This window comes from Dicentrarchus labrax, unplaced genomic scaffold (genome assembly GCF_905237075.1).
Source record: "Dicentrarchus labrax unplaced genomic scaffold, dlabrax2021, whole genome shotgun sequence".
Lineage (NCBI taxonomy): Eukaryota > Metazoa > Chordata > Actinopteri > Moronidae > Dicentrarchus > Dicentrarchus labrax.
In genome coordinates this window covers 11,493,796-11,518,115 of record NW_026136704.1, presented here as the reverse complement: position 1 = coordinate 11,518,115, position 24,320 = coordinate 11,493,796, and the positions used below count along the sequence as shown (strand labels likewise).

At 42.7% G+C, this 24,320-nt stretch overlaps 1 protein-coding gene across 1 annotated transcript; it reads left to right on the top strand.

Moving 5' to 3' along the window:
- Positions 1-23,799, top strand: git1 (G protein-coupled receptor kinase interacting ArfGAP 1). Its single transcript, XM_051396782.1, is given in 22 exon segments — positions 1-415; positions 4,878-5,011; positions 5,419-5,531; positions 6,677-6,782; positions 7,158-7,244; positions 7,366-7,496; positions 7,627-7,721; positions 7,838-7,880; positions 8,637-8,663; positions 9,407-9,455; positions 10,020-10,092; positions 10,789-10,886; positions 11,828-11,939; positions 12,287-12,411; positions 14,758-14,910; positions 16,080-16,181; positions 16,183-16,437; positions 17,724-17,804; positions 18,267-18,343; positions 18,432-18,608; positions 19,542-19,605; positions 19,759-23,799. Coding segments are annotated over 22 exon segments (2,370 nt in total). The 5' UTR covers positions 1-363; the 3' UTR covers positions 19,975-23,799.
- Positions 23,800-24,320: the final 521 nt, after the last annotated feature.

Genomic DNA, 24,320 nt, shown 5'->3' with positions numbered 1-24,320 from the left:
TTGGGTGTGTGTGTGTGCGGAAACTGACAGGTAGAGAGCTGCCGTCTCTCGGTGAGTTGCAGGCAATGCAGCGAACAGATTTAGTAAATAATTCCCATATGAGGTTCATACAAACAGCCAGATTAGCCATGTTCACATAACTTGGCTCTAGACTTGAGTTCAGTGGGGAACGTGGGCGAAGAGACCGCAGGAACAAACGGGAAATTCAACTGTCAGCTGGCCGGGAAAGCCGATCACACCACCCGGCTTCCGGGGATTCAGGGGCCGCATCGGTTGACGGCAGACGTCGGTCGGTAACTCGGGGGAAAAAGGGCGAACCACATCATCGCCGACATCCACCTCTCGATATCAGCGACTTTCGAGATGTCAAGAAAGCTTCAAAGGACAGAGGTCTGCGCCGACTGCAGTGCGCCAGGTAGGGAGGATGAAAATAAATCAAAAATAGACCACTATACTGGAACAATACGTCGGGAGGGCGACATGGTGGGACAACAGGGCCGACGCTGCTGTCACTGTCAGCGGGTCCGCAGAGCAGGAAAACGGCCAGGGCTTCCCAGCGTCGCTTAGGCCCAAAATAAACAGTGAAAAATAGGCGTGTTATCACAACGGGAAATATCTATGGCTAATAGCAGCTTAGGGTTAATGTGCCTCATTGAGCAGCCTGATATGTATATTTATTTGACCAAGAGCATACACGAGGGCCACCGGTGTGTTTGCTGCAGTGGAAGAGCACAGTGTCAGATTTATGTCGCCTTCATACTTTGGAGACGTTTGTTTTGATTTTCCCGACTGGGACTGACTTCTCAACACGTTAGCTTAGCCTGGCTAGCGAGCAGACGCTTTTCACTCACTGCGTTGATGGCTATTACTAAACATTCAGCTTACCCCTAATACGTTAACACACAACATTGAAATTATATTTAAAACCCGTTTTACTGGAACGAGTCAGCGGTGTCTTGAGATTGTGTGCCAAGCTAACGCTGCTAGCCTCGCTAACGTACAACGTTAGCTAGTGTAGCTAACTTTTGCTAAACGGCAAGTTGATGCTAAACCGATTCAGCTACCAGCCAGTTGTTTGAACGCTATCTAACATACATTTTGTGTTCATTCATGTACTGTTGAAAACCTCTGACATTGTTTACCTACATGTGTTAAGGTGTCAACATATTCAGCTAGCCCACTTCACTGTATTTTAAGTCTCCACATATTACAGATGAAAAAGCCCAAAACCGGGAGGGAATACACGGGACTACATTCATTTAAAAGCCATCCTTAAGTGGGACATTGAACCTGATTCACCACACAGCTGAAATGAACAGTGCGTTCACACGTCACCTGTGAGATAAGGGTAATACGTTATCCATACTGCTGTGTATGAGCTCGGTATGGTCACTGCATACACAGAGCTCTCCTATCTGTCGGTTAGTTTCCCCTCGTTTGCCCCATGTGTGTTTGTCGCAAAGTGAGGTAGAGGTGATGCCAAAACAACCTTGGTTATCCCCTCGCTTGCCGCTGGCTTGCACATGTAGCCTTACATGACCTCTGTTTAGTTTGAAGCACTTGATTATTGGTGCTCCTCTGTTTTGTGTGTGTGTGTGTGTGTGTGTGTGTGTGTGTGTGTGTGTTGCTTGCATTCATTCATGTGTACATGCATTAAAACAGCTGCTCTCTTCACAGCTGCTCCCCGATAGGTGTGTGTGTGTGTGTGTGTGTGTGTGTGTGTGTGTGCGCGCAAAACTGTCTACAAGCTTTAGGGCTCTACTGCTCAGTGTTTAAAATCTTGCTGCCTAGACCTTGCAACTGCTTTATGACCTGAACCTACTCCCTGCTACTCACAGCTTCATTGCCTGTCTCTCTGTCCTCCTGCCACCTCACTCGCTTTTCCCCATTTCATAATCTGACTAGCAGCTAAACCCAGTTAAACACCTTTTAATTGAATGGAAAATGTGTGTTTGTTGTAAGACAATCCATGGGTTTCTTAATGTTTTCATGATGGTGGTTGGCTTGTTTGTTACTGGCTGTATATTTCTTTTACCATCAGCCCTTTGCATGTAGCCCTTCCTTACGACGACATGCACACACACGCAATGCGTTGTGCAAAGTGCTGACCTAGCCACTGGTGACAGGCCACCTCCCTACTACCCAGCTTTGTGTCATACTAGGGGATATCTCGATGGCATGGCTACAAAGGGCGACTGATACTCCTAGTCCTAGCCAAGCCTCAGGAGGCTTTAATGTCACGCCGTGGCAATCTGCACGGTTCACAGCAACAATGAATCATGTTGTCAAGATGGTGAACTCTTTATTGAGCACAGATACACTTGTATAAGAAACTGAGACTCTTGTGCAATCATTTGGAGCAGTTTGACAGTGGAAAGGTGAAAAGAAGAAAGGGGAAGATGTAGTGAGCAAAGGTGCATGATGGTGGAGCCTTTAATATTCCATAGCTCTGACCTAACTACACAACTATTGTTAACACAGCAAAAACCAAGAGTTCTGACTCTTAAATGTTGATTATTTTTTAATAGTAAAGTTCACAAACATACTTTGGCTTTCAGAGAGCATAAAGCCTATTAAATATTTTGCGTAAGAATTCAAAATAAATCATTAACATTATGGAACAATAATTTATCGACTTTAATAAATGCTTTGGAATAATATACATTTTCCAATCTCGACCGATAATTTATTGACCCAATAATTATTGTGCATCCCTATTTAGAGCTGTAACTGTGAGACTCCTCCGATGTGAAATTTGAATTAACCTGTGATATGTTTTAGTGTAGGAACTGAGCAGTTACTGAGCAGTTGCTAGTCCAATTATGTCAGTATAAACATCATTTACAGTGTTTATTTCAGCAGGAGTTTTCCAACTTTAAATGTTATCATTCACCATTATTGCCAATTATAATGCATGTTTTTTTATGCATACTTAAGTGACAGTTATAAAAACAAATGCCAATGTTGTATTGATGAATTAGGCCAACTTTCGGCTAAATGATGTCATGCCGCAGATTTGGCCAATATGTTGCTGCCAATAGTCTATCCAGGTCTAATAGCTTAATGGTGTAGCCTCATATTGATCCAACGAGCCAAGCAGATAGCATAGCCTGTGGGAGTTTTTATATTTATTACACAGATTAAGGAATTAAATTGCTGCAGTACGGCCTTTAAAGCCTACGCACTACTGTTCTAAACTGGGCTGTAGCTCTTATCAAAGCCATTTTGCATTTGCTGCTACTTTTTCGGCCGGCAAAAAGACTTACGGCATGTCAGTTCATCTGATGATGGACCATTTTAGCTCCATTAATACCCTAAGCCCAGACGGTTTTATCCCAGCCTGAGAGTGACTAAAGCAGATAATAGATGTGTGTATGTGTATATGTGTTAGTGCATGCATCATGTCATGTGTATGCATGTGTGCATGTATTTGTTTTGATATTGCAGATTGTATTAGTTGTGAGCTGCTCATCACATCCGTCTCCTGAGAGCGTAAACATGACCCAGACCCTAACCCTACGACTGGCCTGCCAGTGTCAGGAGACTGCCATCGACCCTAGCTGCTCCCCCTCCCCTCATCACCTCATTCACAGTCATCTATTTTCTATCTAGAAAATAACTAATAAAAAGGTAGAAAAGCGATGTTTCCTTATGTAATTATATACATCATTTCACCAAATGGACTAAAAACCAGATGATCTGACATTTCAAACAGCATTATATCAAGCTGCTTATCACTGAAAGGTCAGAGTTTACATGGTCTGTATATGTGTGTAAGAGCATACACATTTTAGAAGAATGTTTCAGAATAGGAAACGTCTTCATTCTTAAAATATTGAACTTTTCTCTTTTTCGCAAACAGTATTACTTTAATATTAAGTATAATACATGTTCTGGACTTTTGTTACTTGTCTCTGACTTGACTATGACCTTCAGACCTTTTTTTTTCCTGCAGTTTTGTACAACACTGGGTTTAACTAATTGTTGCTAATAATGGTTTGGTACGCACCCTGATCAAAGCTGGGCTCTGTGCATGCATCAGTGCATTAGTGTGTAACAATTCATGGAGTGTACTGGTCTAAGAGGAATTATGGTACCCAGTAACCCAGTGTATAGAATTTACATTGTGTGTATGATTCGTCTTTATCTGGGTATTTGGTACTTCCACATTGCATCTTCCAACTCTAGCTGAGACAGCTCATAAAGGCTGGATGATAATTCAGTATTATGTTTTATATTTTATGAATATAATCATATTAAGACAAATATCCATATTAAGATATTACTGTTGACCTATGATGTAAGTGAAATTTTAGTGTACAATTCAATTAGTCCTAATAGCCCCGTCCTTACGAAACTCAGCATTTAGTTAACGTTTTGTTAACACTGCTGTTTGATTTATTACAAAGATGCATATCCTCTAAAGTGCAAGCCTGCTCCTTAATGTACATTAAACACTACTATAGTATATGTGCACATTCATTTGTGAAATTAAATTTAAAAGACTTGGATATTTAGTGACAGAGGATCACTGTGCTTTATGCTGTTTCTCATCGTTATGTTTGTCACTCTGTGTATATATCCACATATTTAATTAAACACTTCATACTGCAGACTAGCAGCTGAGAACAAAGTCATGTGGTAGTAAACTGTAATTTATGCCCCCCCCGCCGCCCCCCCATTCTACTACTACTTGCATATTGAGGGGTATTATTGTAAGATGGAGAACACAGAGCTGGAGGGTTCATGTCGGCTGGACTATATTGATATTGTGGTGAAGCACTTAGGATTCTTTACGCTGCTGAAAATCTTGCCCTCACACACAGCATGTTTATAAGGCTCGTAATACCATCCATCTATTTCTGTTTTTCTGTCAGACCCGGGGTGGACCAGTATCAACCGAGGGGTCCTGATCTGTGATGAATGCTGTTCAGTCCACCGCAGCTTAGGCCGCCATATCTCCATAGTCAAACACCTGAGGCACAGCGGATGGCCTCCCGCACTACTGCAGGTATGGCTGAGAAATGAAGAGTGAGGGGAAAGGGAAAAAGAAGCAGGGGTGGTAAAATGAAAGTAGATGCAGTACCTGAGGCCCAGAATACTACTATAGAAGGTCTGGTACAGAAATCTGACTCAGCACTGAGAATGTAAATTCATTCCCACAGGTTTTCCATCTGCATTTATTTAAAAAAGTTTGTATTTTCTTCATTATTATTGTTATTTGTATTATTATCATTACATTTTGTGCCTATTCCTCTGTGTGTGCATCGTGTTGAGCTTTTTGGGTATCCTAAAAGCAATAAATTTAAAGCACTGAGTCTGGCATTGGGGCTGTAAGGTGAGTTTACTCACCAGAACATTGTTGTGATGGTGGTAAATGTCGTGGTGAGCTGAGTCACTGTTGTGTGCGTGTTTCAGATGGTTCAGACCTTGGCCAGTAACGGGGCCAACTCCATATGGGAACACAGTCTCCTGGACCCTGCTCAGGTGCAGAGCGGTCGTAGGAAACCCAACCCCCAGGACAAAGTCCAGTAAGTATACTCCCTACATGCTTAAAATACACAGAGCAAAACTATCACACCTCTCCCGCCAATCACCTTTGCTAGAGGAAATTATTGTCCCTGTTGCAAATGAATGTTATATAACCATTCTGAAGATAATTGCCTTTTGCAGCAGTGAAGAGCAATTGCACCCAGTTGTTCCTAAAGGCCCTCTAAACCGTTTTCTTGTAGTCATGGATCATCTTCTAAATGAATTGTGTTCTGTTCTCATAGGGTTTTTGTATAGCTAACTACAGGATAGGTTTTGTGGTTTTGGGGTTTAAATGTGGCTATGGGTCATGAGATTAGGACCTGGACCTCCCAGAAACACTTATTATACAACATATTTTAGACTGGACTGTAGTATTAGCCAACACTAATTTTGGTCTTTTTTAAGCAAAAATAAAGACTGATTTACTGATTTTAAGCCTAAAAAGTTATTTGGTTTGTCTTGAGAGCAAACATTTATGTCTTTATAGTTTGAAAAAAGTATTAAGTTACCCAAAATCCATAGCAGATAAGCCATACTTAAGATAGTCAACAACTAAAACAACAACTAGGCAGCTTTGTGCAATGGATGAATTAGAGTTCAATCCAAGGTTTTCAAAAGTGTCGATACTTTGATACTTTTTCAATACCACGTTTAAAACAATAGGATACTATTATTCATTGTATCAAAAGTTTCAAAGCTGCAAGAAAAAAACAGATAAAGCAGTTGCAGTTGGGTTTTCTATCCAAGGCTGCACAGATTAAACAATGGGGAAGAAAATCCCTAACAGTTGGAACATTACTATTAACATTATTACAAATGTGTTGGTAGTGGTTCAAGGACTGTTTTCGTTCCAGCAGTGTGTGTAGGTTGCTAATTTAACAAAAAAAAAAATTGTGTGCCTAGGACTAGGACTATCAGGTATAGTTTTTAATACTAGTATTGTATCAAAGTGTAAAATTCTGGTATTGTGACAGCCTTAGTTTAAGTGATAGTCAAGGGAAAATTGTTTAAGAAAATGTAGACACTTACACTGTATGACACTAACATAGACTGTAGTGGCATATGTGGTTTTCTACCCACAGATTAACAGATTGCCTTTTCTGTTTGAATTCTGTTAACCATTTTACTTTCTCCTCTTCTGCAGTCCCACTAAGTCAGAGTTCATCAGAGCCAAATATCAGATGCTGGCCTTTGTGCACAAGTTGCCCTGCCGAGATGATGATGGAGTCACTACCAAGGACCTCAGTAAGGTGAGGGCTCAGTATTTTGCGGCCGAGAGGATTTCAGGTTAATTAGGCTAAGCGGACATTGCCATATTGCTAAACTGCATGTGTAAGCATAAAGGATGTTTTATTTATAGATGTCAGTGGGAGGTCTCACGCACATGTGCATGTACACGTGTGCACTCACACACACACACACACACACACACACACTCATGCACACTTACTAATAAACCCCTGTGGCAGGAAGTGATCTCAATGACACAGCAGGATGTAATAATGATCTCCAGTGCTACTGGGCTAATAAGGGGATTCTGCCTGTTTCTGTCTCTCAGTGATGTTTAATCTTTCCACCCCCGACACTCTCTGTTTCTGTCTGTTCTCTCTACCTCTCTCTATTAGCAACTTCACTCTAGTGTGCGGACGGGGAGTTTAGAGACGTGTCTTCGCCTCCTGTCCCTCGGCGCCCAAGCCAACTTCTTCCACCCGGTCAGGGGAAAAAAAATCTACTCGCTGACTCACTCCATCTAGCAATTACCCATGCTGTTCAGTTACTCTCTTGATGCCAGTGCTCATTTCTGACTGTTTGTTTGTCTACCTTACCCTCCAGGAGAAAGGCACTACACCACTTCATGTGGCAGCCAAGGCAGGCCAGATCCTGCAGGCTGAGCTGTTAGTGGTATACGGTGCAGATCCCGGGGCACCTGACATCAACGGACGCACACCTATGGACTATGCAAGGTACAAGACAGTGGAAACGCACTTGATATAATAATAACACAGTCTGCATTCAAATCTAATATCAAATTAAATCTGCTATGGGAGAATGGTGAGGGGGAAAATAAATTGTGTTTTTGTGTCTGTGTTCCAGGCAGGCGGGTCATATAGAGCTAGCAGAGCGGCTGGTAGAGTGTCAGTATGAACTGACAGACAGACTTGCCTTCTACCTCTGTGGACGGCGCCCAGGTAACCCACTGCAGCAGTTTGTGTGCACCTCACATGGCCTAAAGCATAGCAGTTAACCCCGGTCACACACTGTGTTAGCCTTTATCCACTCATTAAGTTTCCTCTCCTGTCCTCAGATCACAAGAATGGCCATTATATCATTCCTCAAATGGCAGACAGGTATGGACGATGACATTTTTGTTTGGTGTTAAAGTGGTAACGAGTGTCCTGTTTTTGCATGCATGGTGTGGTTTGCATGAAGTATCTTTGTTAGTATACTTGAACTTTGCAGCTACCTGACTTGCCATACTTCTATGACTGCTTCTTTTCCCTATGTCTCCCTGACATGGATTAATTGATACTGATGTAGTTTAGTGGTCTGACCAGAGGGTGGCACCATAGTATGTGTAACCCCTCCAATAAAAGGTGTCGGATAAAGGAGGTCTTTGGCATCTCTATCAAAGATGGCTGTACATCAAAAATTGTGTTCTAAGCTGTACAGGTATCTCCAATGATTTAGATGCACGACGTGTGCTTGGTTTATTAATCCCAATCTGCAAGTCTGATTTGAGAGCTGCAGAAGTGCACAGTCAGATTATGATAAATCAACTTCCGTAATACTTGGCTCAGCTTCTTTCAGATATTTGATGGGTTTTCTTAGCTGAGCCAAATAAATAGCTTAAAAAATATACACCCATAAATGTACATATGAGGCAGCAAAACTAAGTGCACCTCAAAATCTATTTGTTACTTAAGTGGCTCTTATGTCTGAGCTGCCACCTAACTCCACTTGCATCTGTTCTGGTGAATGGTTCCTCTTGATAATAACAATTAAAGCTGTTTTGATGTGGCTTCTCTACCCCTCTTTCTGTCTGTTTCTTCCTTTTTCTCACTCGTCTTCTGTTCTCTCCATTTCGCTGCGCTTGGTGGAGCCAGAGCTCGTCCTAAGTGCCCGACACAGAGGTATCTTCACTTTCCTTGTTGCTTTTTTTTCCAGAATCTCTTCCTTCATTTCAACCCCCTCTCTCTGCTACCCCATCTTTTGTAGAGTTCCCTGTTGTATACCAGAATGAGCTTAAGCGGTGCCACAGTGGGACGATTATTAGGCCTTACCAATAATTGAGGGAAAGAAAAACTCTAGATGACTATCGACTGTGAAGAAATAGTTTCAGAGTAAGGTTTTGCTGTATTCAGGAGAATCACATTACACATTTTCATATATTCAAATTGTACAATGGCATATACCTTAGCCACAAAAAGTTTGTCCAGATGTTAAATCTTCTACAAAAATAAAATTCCACATAATGCAGTTAAACTATTTTATGTCAAACACATAGTAAGATTTTCATTTTGACTGATATAATATGTGCTGATATTTTACAGTTTTTTTTTTTTATCTAGATGTAGCTTGTACAATCACAGATGTACCCTTTCCCTGGGACCGTACACAGAGCTGCGTTCAAGTTTACATGGCTCCGAAGGCAGTCACCATTACATGAAGCCCTTTCGATACCCAATGCATCCCCCCCCAAATGTGCTTTCCCTCTCCCTGTCCCTTCTCTAACCTAATACCCTTCCCACATCCTCACCTCTTGCTCCTCTCTACATATCCATGTCTTCCTCCCTCCCTCCCTCCCTCTCCCTCCGTCTCTTTATTCCACTCTCTTTGTGGTGCCCATCTGACTGTTGTCCTCTGTGTTTTTTAGCCTGGACCTCTCAGAATTGGCCAAGGCTGCCAAGAAGAAGCTCCAAGCGGTGAGTTGGGTTGCATTGTGGGATTTTAATCACAGTTTATTGTGCATCTTTCAACAGACAGTGGTAAGAGTCGTCAAGGTCAACGTTTTTAGACAAAAGAATGAGCCAGTTTTTCTTCAGTGTTCTTGAAAGTAATGCAGTGCTCGGTTTAAAAAAAAAAAAAAAAAAAAAAAAGCTTAAAAAGTTAGTTGGCGTAACAGACTGTTTTTTCTGTCACTTGCCAAAATAATGTTTGTTTGCTCCGGGGCCATCTATTTAGCCCCGTAGAATGCCAGTAGTCCAAAAGCTGAGACCTGATGGTCATTAATCAACATTTGATGGACTTTACTCACAAATAATTATACACAGGTTTTTGAAAAATGCAATAGTTGACTGAAAATGAGACAACATGCAAAGTAAACTCTTAAAAATTGCATATGCCAGTTAACTGTACAGTATCAGGTTGTTATCCTGTATTCCTCAGCTCTCTCTCGTTTTTCACCCTTGTATTTGTTGCACTGATTTGTTGTTGTGTATGAAAACACCTGTTAATATATCTGGGGTCAATTTGTTTGTTTCCTACAGCTCAACAATCGGCTGTTTGAGGAGTTAGCGATGGACGTCTATGACGAGGTAGATCGCAGAGAAAACGATGCAGGTGAGCTTTGTCTCCTCCCGCCTCACTACCTAATTTTGTCCTTTGTTCCTCCATATGGAAACGTGATGTTGGAAAAAAAATAGATAACACCTCTACAAGACACCATTGAGGTGAAGGAAAAAGAGAGAAAGTCGCAAAGAAATAGATGTTGGGAGGACGGAGAGTGGAGAAAAGGAAAATAAGCGTTGAAGGGGATGGCCAAACTGAGTGAGTGAAGGAGTGAGGGAGGAGGAGAGACAGAGTGAGGAAGTGCCTCAGAAATTCTTGAGTCTCTGTCCTCCTCCTCTGCTCTTGCCGCTCTGTCTCCTTCTCTTTTTTTCCATTTCTTCTCTCCCTTTCCTTCACTAGCGGTAGCAGTCAAATTGTGCTTTCTGACAGACGCACCGCAGGTAAGTGGCAAGGATACAGAGAGACACACACACACACACACTCTTATGTACACACTCAGCCACACACAAGAGGAGGGCTCAAAGCAGCAACGGTGGGGGCCTGAATTCAGTTTTAGGATCTACTGTATGGTTTTTGCTGTGCTTTGTTTATCTCTGTATGCATGTGTGGGTGGATGGACTGGCTGCCCATATTCCATGTCTCTCACACACACACACACACACACACACACACACACACACACACACACACACACACACACACACACACACACACAGACAGACTTATTTTTCTTGTTTGTGTCTCCAGTGTGGCTTACGACCCAGAACCACAGCACACTGGTAACAGAACGCAGCGCAGTGCCCTTCCTACCGGTCAACCCTGAATACTCTGCCACACGCAACCAGGTAAAACATACACACTAATTCATACACAAACCTCCACTGCAGATCACAGGTGGCATGCATATTCTTTTACCTGTATACAAAGACAAGATTAAGAAAAAAGAAGAAACTAAGGTGTAAGAAAAAAACAGAGCATAGGGATATGTTAGACTGACAGTGTATGTGTTTTTGTGGAGAAGCTGAGAATGAGTGTGAAATTGACAAGGGATGTTCTTCAGCTGTGAAAGAGGAGGAAAGATGTAATCCATCTGTGTTTGTCTCTCTCCCCTCACTCCGTCCCCCTCTTTCCCCTCGCTCTCTGTGTGTGAGAGAGAAATCCCATATGTTCTCTCACATAGTTTCTCCTCATCTGTGTGGCTCATTGGTGTAAACATTGACTTTTAACACGAGCATACACACACATGCAGAAAAAACACCCACATCGCCACGTTTGCTCTGCACTGATTTGGCAGTTCACTGTGGTCAGGAACTTGCTGTCTGTTTATGGTGGGAAACAAACGAATCACACACATTTAGAGTTGAACTTTTTGCCTTCTTTGTCTTTCAGAGTGGCGTGTTATGAACAGCACATTGCTTTGTGTAATAGTTGTGTGTTGTGTATAGCACTTCAGTGGAAAGTGACCTTTTTTATTCTCTTCTCTCTTCATTCTATATGGATGCCAGCATGCTAGTGTAATTGCATGGTTTATGTTTCTTTCCTCATGTTTGTGTATGTGTGTGCACACTTGTGATGATGTGTATTTGAGTGTGTGTTAAGTATGACAGTGTTTTTCCACAGCACATGGTCGTTTACCACAGTAGTCACACAGGCATTGAACCGCTGACTGTGGACTGGATTGTATCCGTATTCCACTCAACTCATAATAGAACTTTTGAGAAAAATTTTGGATGGTCGTGCCAGAGTGTGTGTATATATAATAATCCGAGACTCATTCTTCTCTCAGGGCCGCCAGAAGCTAGCCCGTTTTAACGCTCGGGAGTTTGCCACACTCATCATCGACATCCTGAGTGACGCCAAAAGGAGACAGCAGGGGAAAGGTCTCAGCAGCCCAACTGGTGAGACACTATGAGGAAGGCACGGAGAGAATAGGGCTGAAGGCTGAAGGCAATTATAAAGCTTCTTAAAGAGGAGCGAAAGGGCATATAACTTAACCTAGTAACAAATATGGATAGACACAGGTCAGTTTACTGACTTTTCCAAATACCTTCTCTGCACAACAAGGTGGAGCTTTTTAAAACATTTTAGAAGCAAATGTCATTATCATTGCAAGCATCAGCCTGGTGAACAGGTCCAGCAATTTCGTGATGTAGAGAAAAATTCAGATTTCTCTATGATTTATTGTTTGAAGAGTTATATTTGTGCAAGATGGTTCCTAGAAATAAGCAAATTTTTCCCTTTTCAGATCCATTGGATCTGGGCATTGATGATGACCAGCATGACTATGACAGTGTAGCCTCTGATGAAGACACAGACAGCGAGCTGACCACCCAGAACAACAACAACACACAACGCAGCAACCGTGCAAAGGTATAGTACTTGAACACACACAACTTATTTTGGGGAACTATTGTCTTGTCACATGCACACTTACCACAAAGCTAAGACCTAGCTTTAATAAAATGCAACAACCTTTTCAAGGTAAAATGTACTAATAAGCGCTACTTAAGGTCTGCACATGCTGACACACAAGTAGTTTTTATATGTCATTCAACAATTCAGCCCTGTTCTTCTTACTTGCTTCTGGAACTATTAGAAAAGTAGTTCCACCAGCTAGGAAAGCTTTTCCATGGTTTCCTTTTTTATGACTGCTTGTCCCAGCATGCTTTGCGGGGAGTGGCCACAGTCAGAGCAGCCACATAGCTCCTGAGTGACATCATCAGCTATTATGGGTCCTTGTCAGAGAAGCATTGTTCATACAGAGAGAGAGAGAGTGTGTGTAGCAAGAGGGAAGAGAAGAGGCGATTGAGTGAGAGTGAAAGAGAGCGAAATGGTGCAGATTGGGAGTGGTAGAAATGACAAAGCTAAACAACAGCTAAACCAGTAACTACCTCCTTTTCCTGTGGACTTGTTTAGCTCAGTGGGCAAAACTCTGTTAAACCACAAGTCAGAGGTTCCACTCCCATCTCCTCTTTAGAGCTGCATGCATTCATTTTTGTGCTGTGCTTGTAAGGCTAAAGAATGGTATCAAATGTCACTGTACTCAAGGAATCAAGGAGATGTATTTATCATAGCATCATCAACACAAGGTTGTATAACAAAATGAAAGTTTGCAGCTCCTTCATGCTAAATGCTGGGGCTGCATGATATGGTAAAAACATCATATTGGGATTATTTGTGATGACAATATGATGATAACTTTCTTTTGCATCTTAAATGTAATTCTCTTAACCATGACGATGATGAAACGAATGTTTCCTTAAATCTGGAAAGCAGGATTTTTAGGGATATGGCATCTTTTCAGAATTACAGTACTTCATTATATTACTGTTTCGTGACAGATTTTACCTTTATTACGCTTCTGAGTTTGCATATTGCACTTGTCCATAGTCCAAGTTCGATAATATTTCGATTCATTGTGCAGCCCTACTACATACATAGAAAAAGATAATTAAAATCATAGAATAAATATAAATAAAATAAACTGATGTACAGTCATTTATATTTATATATACATGAACGTATACACCCAGGAAATAATTCTGCAGTCCGTCTTTTGAATTTGTGTCTGGAGAATGTTAAAAGCAGCAATAAGATAATAATGATAATATGGTTTCATCTTCACATAAAAAAAACCCATTGTCCTTCCACTTTGACTGCATTTGAGCACTAAGCATCATCAGTGTAAATAACACAGAGTCCGCCTACTCTCGTCCTACACACTGTCGCCTCCGAACACTGTCCGCCCATCGAGTGCTTGAGCCGAGATGTTGATGGAGCAGGTCTCTGTAAAGATGTGGGCACAACAGTCTCTGATTTCCTGTCGTTTGGCCAGCCTGAGTCCCATTTTGTCCAGACCGGCTCCTATCTGGCTCTCTTTCCTCTGATCTTGGAGCGTAAGCATCCGCTGTGTTGGAGCTGCTCCCACTGATCAGATAGGGTGGATCGTCTCAAAGTCTGCTGCTCTTTAATCTAAACCCCCACACTTCCTTGTCTGTAGGCTGTTTCTGTCATAGATAAAAGGTGTTTCAGCAATAAAGCTGAAGACAGGTTAAAATACAAACAAAAAAGGAGCTAGACAACCAGCGGCAGCCACTGCCAAAGTCAAACAAAACCGTTTTGGCTTAGCCCTTTAAAATCAAACCCAATCAGACATCATTCAGCAATAAAGCCAGAAAAAATATACACACCAGTATACCCACTGGTGGTTTTATCTATAGTGGAGACATCAGAGTTACATTGACATGGATTGGGTTAGAGATGCGTGAATAGGAAACAGAGCTTTGAATAATGGTGTAAGAAAGATGTCTTAAATGATTCAGTTTTAGGGTGTGGTATGGGACTGAGTTTGCTCCAGGGTCACAGGAAATGGGGGAAGATGGTACATTGAGAACAAGAACTAAGGCTCTACTGTCTATGTGTGTGATCAGCCTCGGCCAGCATTCTTCCTCTCACACAGATGTAAGCTCTGTTTTATCCAGCTGAAATGGCACTGATTCACAGATTCTCATATTACCACAGCATAATAACTGTATATCATAGGATGATGTCAACCTAAACCAGAATGCATGAGTTAGTTTGTAATAACACACAGAAAAGAGGTTTTCCACATGGGTTTATCTTCACAAGCCTCATAATGTTCCTTTCCTAACTTTGTCTATGCTTTTTTGTCCACCTGTTTGTCTGTCCGCCTGTCTATATGTCCTATCAATCCAGAGTATGGACTCGTCAGACTTGTCAGACGGTCCAATCACACTGCAAGAGTACCTTGAGGTGAAGAAGGCCCTGGCCTCCTCAGAAGCCAAGGTGCAGCAGCTGATGAAAGTCAACAACAACCTGAGCGAGGAGCTCCGGCGGCTCCAGAAGGAGGTAGGGAGTATGGAGGGGGGATGAAAGGATGAGTAGAGAAAAATCAGGCAAATACGATCAGAGGGTCAACATGTGCAGAACCTCAACCACAACAGAATGTAGAGACATACAGAGCAGGAGCTTATATTCAATTTATTTATTTATTTAAGCTTATTTATTAAGAGAGGAGATCAACAGGGGGCAGGAAAGAGAGATGGCATGATGCAAGAAAGGTCAGCGTGAATTGTTTCTCAGATAGGTGAACGTGCAAATCAAAAGTGAAAAAGTTCGATTATAAAATCATATAGAGGATGATGCCGAGTTTGAATAACACACAAGACAAAGTGACAAAGACAAGTTGGCAGAATGAGAAAGAACAATTGATTCAGACAGAAGGAGGGCAGGATGATGGAGAGACAAGTGGATATTTGAATATTTTTGTGAGCTGATGTATTTTTCCTGACAGGGTGTCATTTTCCTACACTGTTGTCTAAGGAAGATGTATTTGGTGACAGCTTCTCACTGTTATTCAGTAACTAAACCAGTTGTCATTCTCATGTGGAGAGAGGTTGCTACAAATACCCGTTCTCATTTTAGCTGTCATATTTAGTTTAGACAGTTTTCACTTAATAACGCTCATTTGTTCTTCATTGTCACTTCATTTGGTTTCCTGTGAGTCATCATCACTAGCTCATTGTGTTCATTAGTGGCTGCCAGTGTCAGCTTATGACCCGTGTTCCATTCATGTTTGTCACTTGACTGAAGATTAGTGAAGAGTTGAGGCAAACATGCAGTTGTACAGGCAAACATGTACACTCACTGCAGAAAACAAATAATATGGTCAAATGAGATGATAGTCAACAGCACCTTAGTGCAGGTGAGCCCCCATGTCCCTTCACTGACCCTTGAAAACAAACTATGTATATACTGTATATACAGGTATGTAGCCTTTCACCCCATTCCCAAGACCTAATAACTGCCTCAACATGTAACCTACTGCAATCTTACCACACATTCCCTCCCTCCCCACTACTGATATGAGTTAATATGTATGAGCCTTTTACTGTAACTGTGATTGTGGATGCTTGTCTTTGACCATTCAGTTGACACCCCCTCCCTTCCCTTTAACCTCTCCATGTCCCTCCCTCCATCCTCTCATCCCTCCCTGCTCCCTTCCTCCTCTCCTGTAGATCACGCGGATGCAGACAGAGAACAGTGCGCTGCGGGGGGGCCAGCAGGCTGGGGGGCCAGCTGGCCATGGGGTAGGGGGGCCTGGCGGAGGAGGAGGAGGAGGGGGGAGGAGGCCACTGGCAAGGGGGTGGAATGAGAGGAGGAATAGGCGTAGGGGGTCTGGGTGGGTTCGGGCCAGGAGCTGACCCCCCGGGGCTCTCGGTGCCCTCCTCTGTCGCCCCCCACTCCCATCCCCACCGGAGGGACCGTCAGGCCTTCTCAATGTACGAGCCAGGGGCGGCTCCCGGCCCCACGGCCCATGGTCCCCCAGCCTTGGACTCCCTGGCAGCCCGCCTGCAGCCCCTCAACACAGCCAGCGTAAGTTAGAACTCCCCCGGCCCCTACTACTTCCCACCTTCCTTTTGGTGGCCCTGATTGGCTCTCTTTGCCCTGATTGATGGGTTATAGCCCAATTCTGATCTCTCCATTTCTCCCTTCGGCTTTCTCTCTCCCTGCATCTCAGTTCCCGATCCTTCTCTTTGAAAGGTCCAGTTGTGCATGATCCCCATTTAAATGTGAAAGTGTAGCACTTATTTGTCTCAGAACAATAACAATAATTTAGCACCATAAAGGGGAAGCACATAAGTGTGACTTAAAGGAGAAAGATGGAAAATAGGGATTGTGTTGTCTGTTTGGTTGCCTGGTAACACCTCTGATTTCTCCGCTCTCTAGCCTGCTTTGCCCCCTTTAACCTTTACATTTTCAACCCTTTTTAACCTCCCAGATAGCACCCCTGCTTCTGGACAGTTGCTTAATTTAGGAGTTACTCACACACATACGCGGGTGCACACACACAAAGGGAAAGTCCGAGCAATGCCTTTGTCTCTGGTAAAGCAGCTGATACAACAGACAACTAGGTGACCAGTTATAACTTTGAGCAGCAGCTTTTAGCCTACAGCAACACATATAAAGCTACAGTACACAAACACACCACCAGTCACCACCACTGTCTACCTTTCTATGGAGACCTCCATGGAGCCGTGTCCAGCTCACCATCTCCGTACACAAAGATTTACCTGTTTGTCTGTTTTCTTTCTGTCTGTCTGTCTGTCTCTTCACCTGTCTGTCCCTTGCTCACTGCAGTGCAGCCAAGCATCCTCTGGATGTAAGCATTCTGTCTGTCATTGCATTGTTTGCCATTTCATCAAATGTAGGATTTGCTCACATGCAACTATGCATCACTTCTGCTTATTATGCATTCTAATAATGGAGATCAACATTAGTGTAAAACGTAGTCCTGTTTAGTTCCCCTGTGTGATGTATAGCTGTTCATCACTAGTTAGTTCAGTTGTGAGTGTTCTTTGAATTTATGTGTAAGATATCTATAGAGGCTTGTAGTTTTGATGGGATGATGGGCGAGCTGCCGAGTTGATCTGACGCTGCTCTCACTGGCTCATTCATCTTGTTTTTCTGCTGATTAAAAAAAAAACATCTCTTCTCTCTGTCCCCACACTCTTTTGTTCATATTTCTTCATCCATCTCTTTCTGCTAATCTTTCATTCCCCTCTTCATCTCTTTGTCCACACATCTCTCTGTCTCCCCTTATCTCTACCCTTCCATCTCTCTCTCCCTCTCTCCATCCTTGTGTACCCCTCTTTTCACAGGTAAGGAAGGGTGGTACAGGGGGTCCGACGCCATATGGAAGCCAGCATCTGTCTGGATCTACAGAGATGGGCAGATATATGGTGAGCTCTTCCAGTCTACAGTTTACATGCTGCACTCAGTCCATTTAGAAAGTCAAGATTACAGGATTACATTGTTTTGTCTCCTAAAATACTGTAAGGGCTTGGAATATTGACCCTAATCCTGCATTTTTATTACAGAAAACCTCTCGTGATCCTGTTAGAAAGGTCTACACTACAAATGTTTAAAAACCAAACTTCCCTTTACTCAAATTTGACTGCAAATGTAAACCTCCCAAAATCTTTTAGAGAAGCAACCACAATGAATATTTATTAGAGTCAAAACTGCTTATTTGAAACAACTCAACAATTTAGTCCATTTAGTGGACATAAAAATAATCACCTTCACTGAGAACAAAGACTTGAACTTTGTGGGGTGCTCTGCAGGAGTGAACAGTTCGGGAGTTTTGGTGAGGTGGGTGATTGCACTGATGGACCATGGTTTTGCTGTGTTTCCCTCTCCAGGTCTCTAAACCAGAGAAGCACGGCAGTGGCACTGACAGCGACTATGACAACACACAAACATATGACCTCTCGCTAAGGTCAGACCAACTGCAATTCATTCTGTGACTTTCAGCTCTCCGCTTTAGTCCAAGGTGTTAATTAAACTTGATGTGTTTCTCTTGTCAGTATGGGCCGCAGCAGTGAGGAGGAAGGCCGTGGCGAGTCTGAGGAGGGAGGCGGTGGGGAGTCAGGGGAGCCGGACCCCACCCTGCCCTGCACAGAGGATGTCATACTGAAAACTGAGCAGGTGACCAAGAACATCCAGGAGCTGCTCAGGGCCGCTCAGGAGTTCAAACATGACAGGTAGGTGTGAGACGCCCAGTACACTCTTTCTCTACTCAAGAAGAAGTAAAGATACCTGTGTAAAAAAAAAAAAAGACTCAGGTAAAAGTAGAAGTACTGATTCAACTTTACTCAAGTAAAAGTAAAAAGTACTCTCTTGGTTCTCTAAAGGACATTTCTACCGACTGTTTCTGTGCAAAACTAATTTTGATGTTATTTGACTATACTCAGACAATAGCAGGAAAAATGTCCTGAACTGGATTAGAATATAATCATACATTAACTATAACGAAGTATTGTTTCAAGAGCAGCAACTGTAAAGTTTACACAGCAAAGCTGTTCCCAGCCCTTTGTCCTGCAGAGGAGAGGACAGAGACACACGACCATAAATGACAGCAAAACATGGCAACACGAGATTCAAACTGTGACTCCTTTTCTAAAATGTAAGGAGTAGAAAGTACAGATATTTGTGTATAAATTTAGGGAGTAAAAGTAAAAAGTTGTCATACTCAAGTAAAGTACCTGAAAAAACTACTCAAGAACAATAAGTAAGTGTTTGTACTTTGTTAATTCCCACCTCTGAAGACGCCACACAGATAAAAGTGGCACTAAAAATATTTAGTCTGCCTTAGACTAATCACTACTAATTATATCCTTGCTGACAAGTTATCCTCTTAATTGGATAAAACATTGAGAAGTCACAGGAACATCTAGCACCAACCATCTTTTTTTTTTAAACCTGAGATTTTGTTACATTTATACACCCTTATTAACAGCTGCACAGAGGGATTGGTGTCTAGCTCAGAGTCAGAGAATGGCCATTGTTGAGGGGATTCAAAATTGTTCACTCATGGTGCGTTACACAGATTGCATGTATATTCAAATGCCTATAAAGATTAGTCTAAAGTGTCGTCCTGTCAGCTACTTATTCAAATAACAAATTTCTCTCTTTAGTTTTGTTCCATGTTCCGAGAAGATCCACTCCGCTGTCACTGAGATGGCCTCACTCTTTCCCAAAGTGAGTTCCCTGTACTTATGTTTCTTTTCTCCCATTGTGTGTCTCTTTTTCTCTTTCTTTATCTGCTTTGCTGTCTTTATCTCGTTGGATCTGTTTACATCCTCCTCCACCTACCATGTGAGTTGAGTTTTGATTCCCTTCATTTCTCCGTAGCGGCCAGCGTTGGATGCAGTCCATTGCTCCCTCCGCCTGTTGGCTTCCAGTGCCTCGCGGTTGCAGGTGGAGTGCCGCAAGGCGGCGCCCTCAGAGCCTGGGGCCCCTGCAGTGGACTACCAACTCCTCACTCAGCAGGTCATCCAGTGCGCCTACGACATCGCCAAGGCTGCCAAGCAGCTGGTCACCATCACCACTCGTGAGAAGAAACAGTGACCTAACAAATGCATGGATGGATGGAGAGGGAAGAGGGAGAGGGAACAGATCAATGCATGGGTGGGCTAAGAGGGATGGGAGGGGCTTCCAGGAGAGGAAGAAAGAGGGGGGAAATATGATCACACTATAGATGGGAGGACAAGGGAGGGGGAGTGATCGAGAGAATGATGGGTGCGATGAGGAAAGGAAAAGTTTGGAATATGCATGGAAAAGGAATCAGATGGAAGCAAAGAGAATTGATTGATTGTTTAGTAGAAACACTACAGAGGACCGAAAAAAGGAGAAATTCCACAAGTGTGGAAGTAAAAGTAGGGAAGGACGAGTGGAAGGATCCAACATGGAAACTACAGCCTGCTGCAACCTAAATAAACTGTTGGAATCAGATGTGTATAATAAACCGCTTAAACTGTGATAAGCGTACGTGAAATACAATGGTGGCGATGTACAGTGAACTGGATCCTGACGTTACCGCATTATTTATTCTCACCTGTCACTCGTCGTCCCTCCCTCTCCCCGTTTACCTGACCCAGGGAGGGAGGAAGTGTGTGCTGCGAGAGAGGGAAGTAGATCAGACCAACCGTGACATACTCCTCACCATCTCCGTCCCGCTGTCCTGTGAGGAGTCAGGGCGTTTCCCCTCTCTATTCCTCTCTCTCTTTCTCTCTCCAACCAGGCCCTCCCTGTTTCCTATCCCGTCTCAGACAGGATGAGCTCCCGGTGCAAAGAAGGACCCCTCTTGGGGGGACCCATCTAGCTCCACCCCACTCCACACCCCACCCAGGCTCTCAGATGCTTCCTCCTGGGTTAGCTTTTGCAGGGGGCTGCAGCTTTTCTCCAACCCATCACCCCCCCTGTTGTTGGTGGTACACAGCATGATCTGGCATGTTTTCATTTCTTTACTTTCTCTTCTTTTTCTTTGTTTTTTTCCTTCTTTTTGAATATGCAGATTGGTGTGGTCTGCACCTCTGAGGACAGAAATTACTGACAAAACAAACACTTACACTGGAATAATTGTGATTTATTGTTTATCATGCCTATTGTTTTTTTTGTATTGATATTTTTACTGACTGTCATCTTGATTTAACTGTTTATGTATGTTTATTTTATTGTCTCAAATATGATTCTCATTTAATGGAATAGGGAGACAGGTCGTATGTGGTCAACCTCTTACTGGGATTTAAGTAAATGTGCACACACACAAACACACACACACATAAAGAAGTAACCTGTGAAATGGTCCTCAGCATTTCTCAAGCACTCTTTGTCTGGGTGACACTTGAGTTGTTTTGTTTTTTCATGTTATATTATGTCCTGTGGCCAAGGGGCTGAACAGTTGCCAAAGGGGAGAGGGTTGTAGGGGGAGGTTTGTTTTCGGTTTTGATTTTCTGTCAGACCGAAAAGCCCCTTGGTACAATATGACAGGACCTGGATCAAAATGCTCTTTTAATGCATCCTCAGCTGTCTGTTTGGGTCTGATTTATCTTACCAATTGCCTCATTTAACAGAGCCAGTGGAATCATCTCAGAATCAATCCCACATTCATTTTTGCTGTGCCAAGCAGGATAATAACATTTGGTCTAGGTCGTGTACGAGGATGTTACCCCCACCCTCCCAGTCTTGCTTTAAAGCAGTATGGTATTTACATGGCGGGTGTGCTCCCTGGATGCTTGTGTTACGCAGCAGCCCTAATTTACATGCATGTTAACAAATGGTTCAGTCACATTCAGTTGATACACATACTGGTATGTTGCAGTTAAGCTTTAAGTAGTCCTGTGGAAAGCAGACAGACCTAGCAACCTGGAAGGTAAATATGGTGAGAGATACTCATCACATCATTTCATCTGAAATGGATTTAGCCACCTCACGTGTGCTTGATGTAGCTCTCAATGTAGTATCTTCACTTTTCTGACTGTCTGGCAAGCACAGGCCCACGTTCTGTTTTATCGATTGATTCTCTGTCACGGCCTGCTGATCTGGGCCACGGAAGTTTTGACTTCTAGCTCACTGTCTCTGAACTCTGCCAATGGGGAGACAGCATTGGGAACAAAGATGTTTTTTTTTTTGTTTGTTTGTTTTTTCAAGAAGATAGCGCACTTAGCCTACTGTAGGTTTAAAGCTTGTTGTACTGTGCCGAACAAATATGGTCGTATCTGTAACAAAGGATGCAGACGGGACCTACAAAGTCTTTCCTAGCTGCCACGAGGACCGTCCTCTTCTAGTTTAGATTCACCTCTTAACCCTTCTCCAATGACCGGCTGGTTTCTCAAAGTGTTTGCGGCTTTAACAGTTGGTTGTTCTTGCATTGGTCTATTCTATATTCACACGCAGTAGGCCTCTGCACATTAAATTTACTCGCCTGAAACAGACCTCATCCTTCACACAGCGGTTACATCTCAATCTCTTCCTTGTATGGCTGCCTTTTAGCAAGAAGCAATTAGACCTTAATTAGCCCCAAACACTTTGAGAGATTGACGCTAGACCTCCTTCAGCACTTCTCTGTCCACTTTATTCATGTTTTATTTTTCACTTTTGCCCCCCTATCATCACTTGGGGTCTCTGACTGTCAGCGTTTGTCAGTCTCTCACAAGATTGCACGTCTCTGCAGGGGAGGTCGGATTGTTTGCTCTGTTGCCTGTCAAAACAAATCGTGTCCCGAAGACTCATGAAATGTATCAATGTTTGCTATTGAATGCCTTTGGACATCATCTCTTCTTTGATTGGCTGAGTTGCAGTGATGTACTGACTGCTGGAACAACAGCAACCACACACACTGACACGCACGCACACACGGTGTGGGGGGGGGGTTGGGGGGGCAGCAGAGAAGAGCTCGTCCCTTCAATCATGATTGCCCAAGTTTTAGATTAGAGCCATATCTATGAACGTATATTTTCATGCTATATTTTGTATTAAGCTATATGTTAGGGTTATGTCTGCGAGATATTTATGTCCATTTGTTGGCCCAAGTGGGCTTCAGGCAACGGAATCTATTCACCAAATCTTCTTTCAGCTCTTTAGTCTTGACACCAATGTACTTGTAGATATTTTGAGTCTCGTGAGTATGGTTATGCTGTGGTATTACCCCCTGACGTAGTTATATTGTACATATTATCGATCCCACTGGAATCCACAGGAAGCGAAGCGCGAGAACGAGTTTGATGTAGGCGATTACTCAACAGTGTGGTCTAAGTTGCACTATTTTCAAACACCAGCTGGGTGGAGTAGGATCTACATTATGTACTGCACTCTCCCAAAGGTCTTAGTTCAAGTACATTAGGTGCAGGATGTGGGGTTTGAATTCGGGATGGGGGGGATAGGAAAGGTCTGAAGCGCACTTCGGCTTAGCACTACAGTCATCTCAAAAAGGGCGGGAGGAGGGTCTTAAAATGCACATGGCCCAGTCCTTCCCCGAGTTAGTAGACACTACGTAGGGTGCCTCTAGTATGAATGTTAAATGCTTCCGTCGGTTCATGTCCAACACACTTTCTACACCTTCATCATTCAGCACATACTTTCCAACTTCACACAACACACACCCTCAACTTATCAGTCGGACCAAGCCTTGTACAAGTACAAACATTAAATTTGCAGCGAGTGAATTATACACACACACTTCTGATACTCGGCCATTGGCAGTGCACTGTGGCCTGTATTGTTGCTGTCCCTGTGTTTCTTCACAGCTCTACACTTTGGGAGATGGGTGACGGGAGAGTTATCTTTTAACAGAAGACGTTAAAAACTGTATAAAGTAGAGAAAACAATGACTTAAAAAGGTCAATCGTAATGGAAACTCATAAGCTGTACATTTGTAATAAAATAGTAAAACAAGTTGTGGGTCTGTCTCTTCAGTTTCTCCATACTGTGTGTAATAGGGGCAGGTGTATGTTTACACGTCTGTAATGTGTAAGGACAGTTTCAGTCAGTACCCAGACCTTTCAGTGTTCAGGGTAAAGTTTCACCAGATTGATGCTGATGATTTTAGCAAAGAGAAAGACAAACATCACCATGGTGAGGAACTTAAATACAGCTTTGTATAACAGCTGGAAGTCTAATCATATCAATAAGAAATTAGAAGCAAAGATTTTATAAACTGATCACATCTTAATGCTTAATACCAAAATGTAACGGTTTTAATTATTTCATTCCATTAACTTGCATTTTGCCTAAATTTGATGTCCCCCCCCACCATGATATCATTAAGCCACATTTCATTGTATTCATTAAAAGATGATTATTATGTCATTGAATTTGCTGAGTCTGCTGAACATTTGTTGTACACTTTACAAAGGTAATTAACTATTTTGTTTTGTTAAGCTGGTTCTGCACAGCCCTCAGTTTGCTCATGAAGA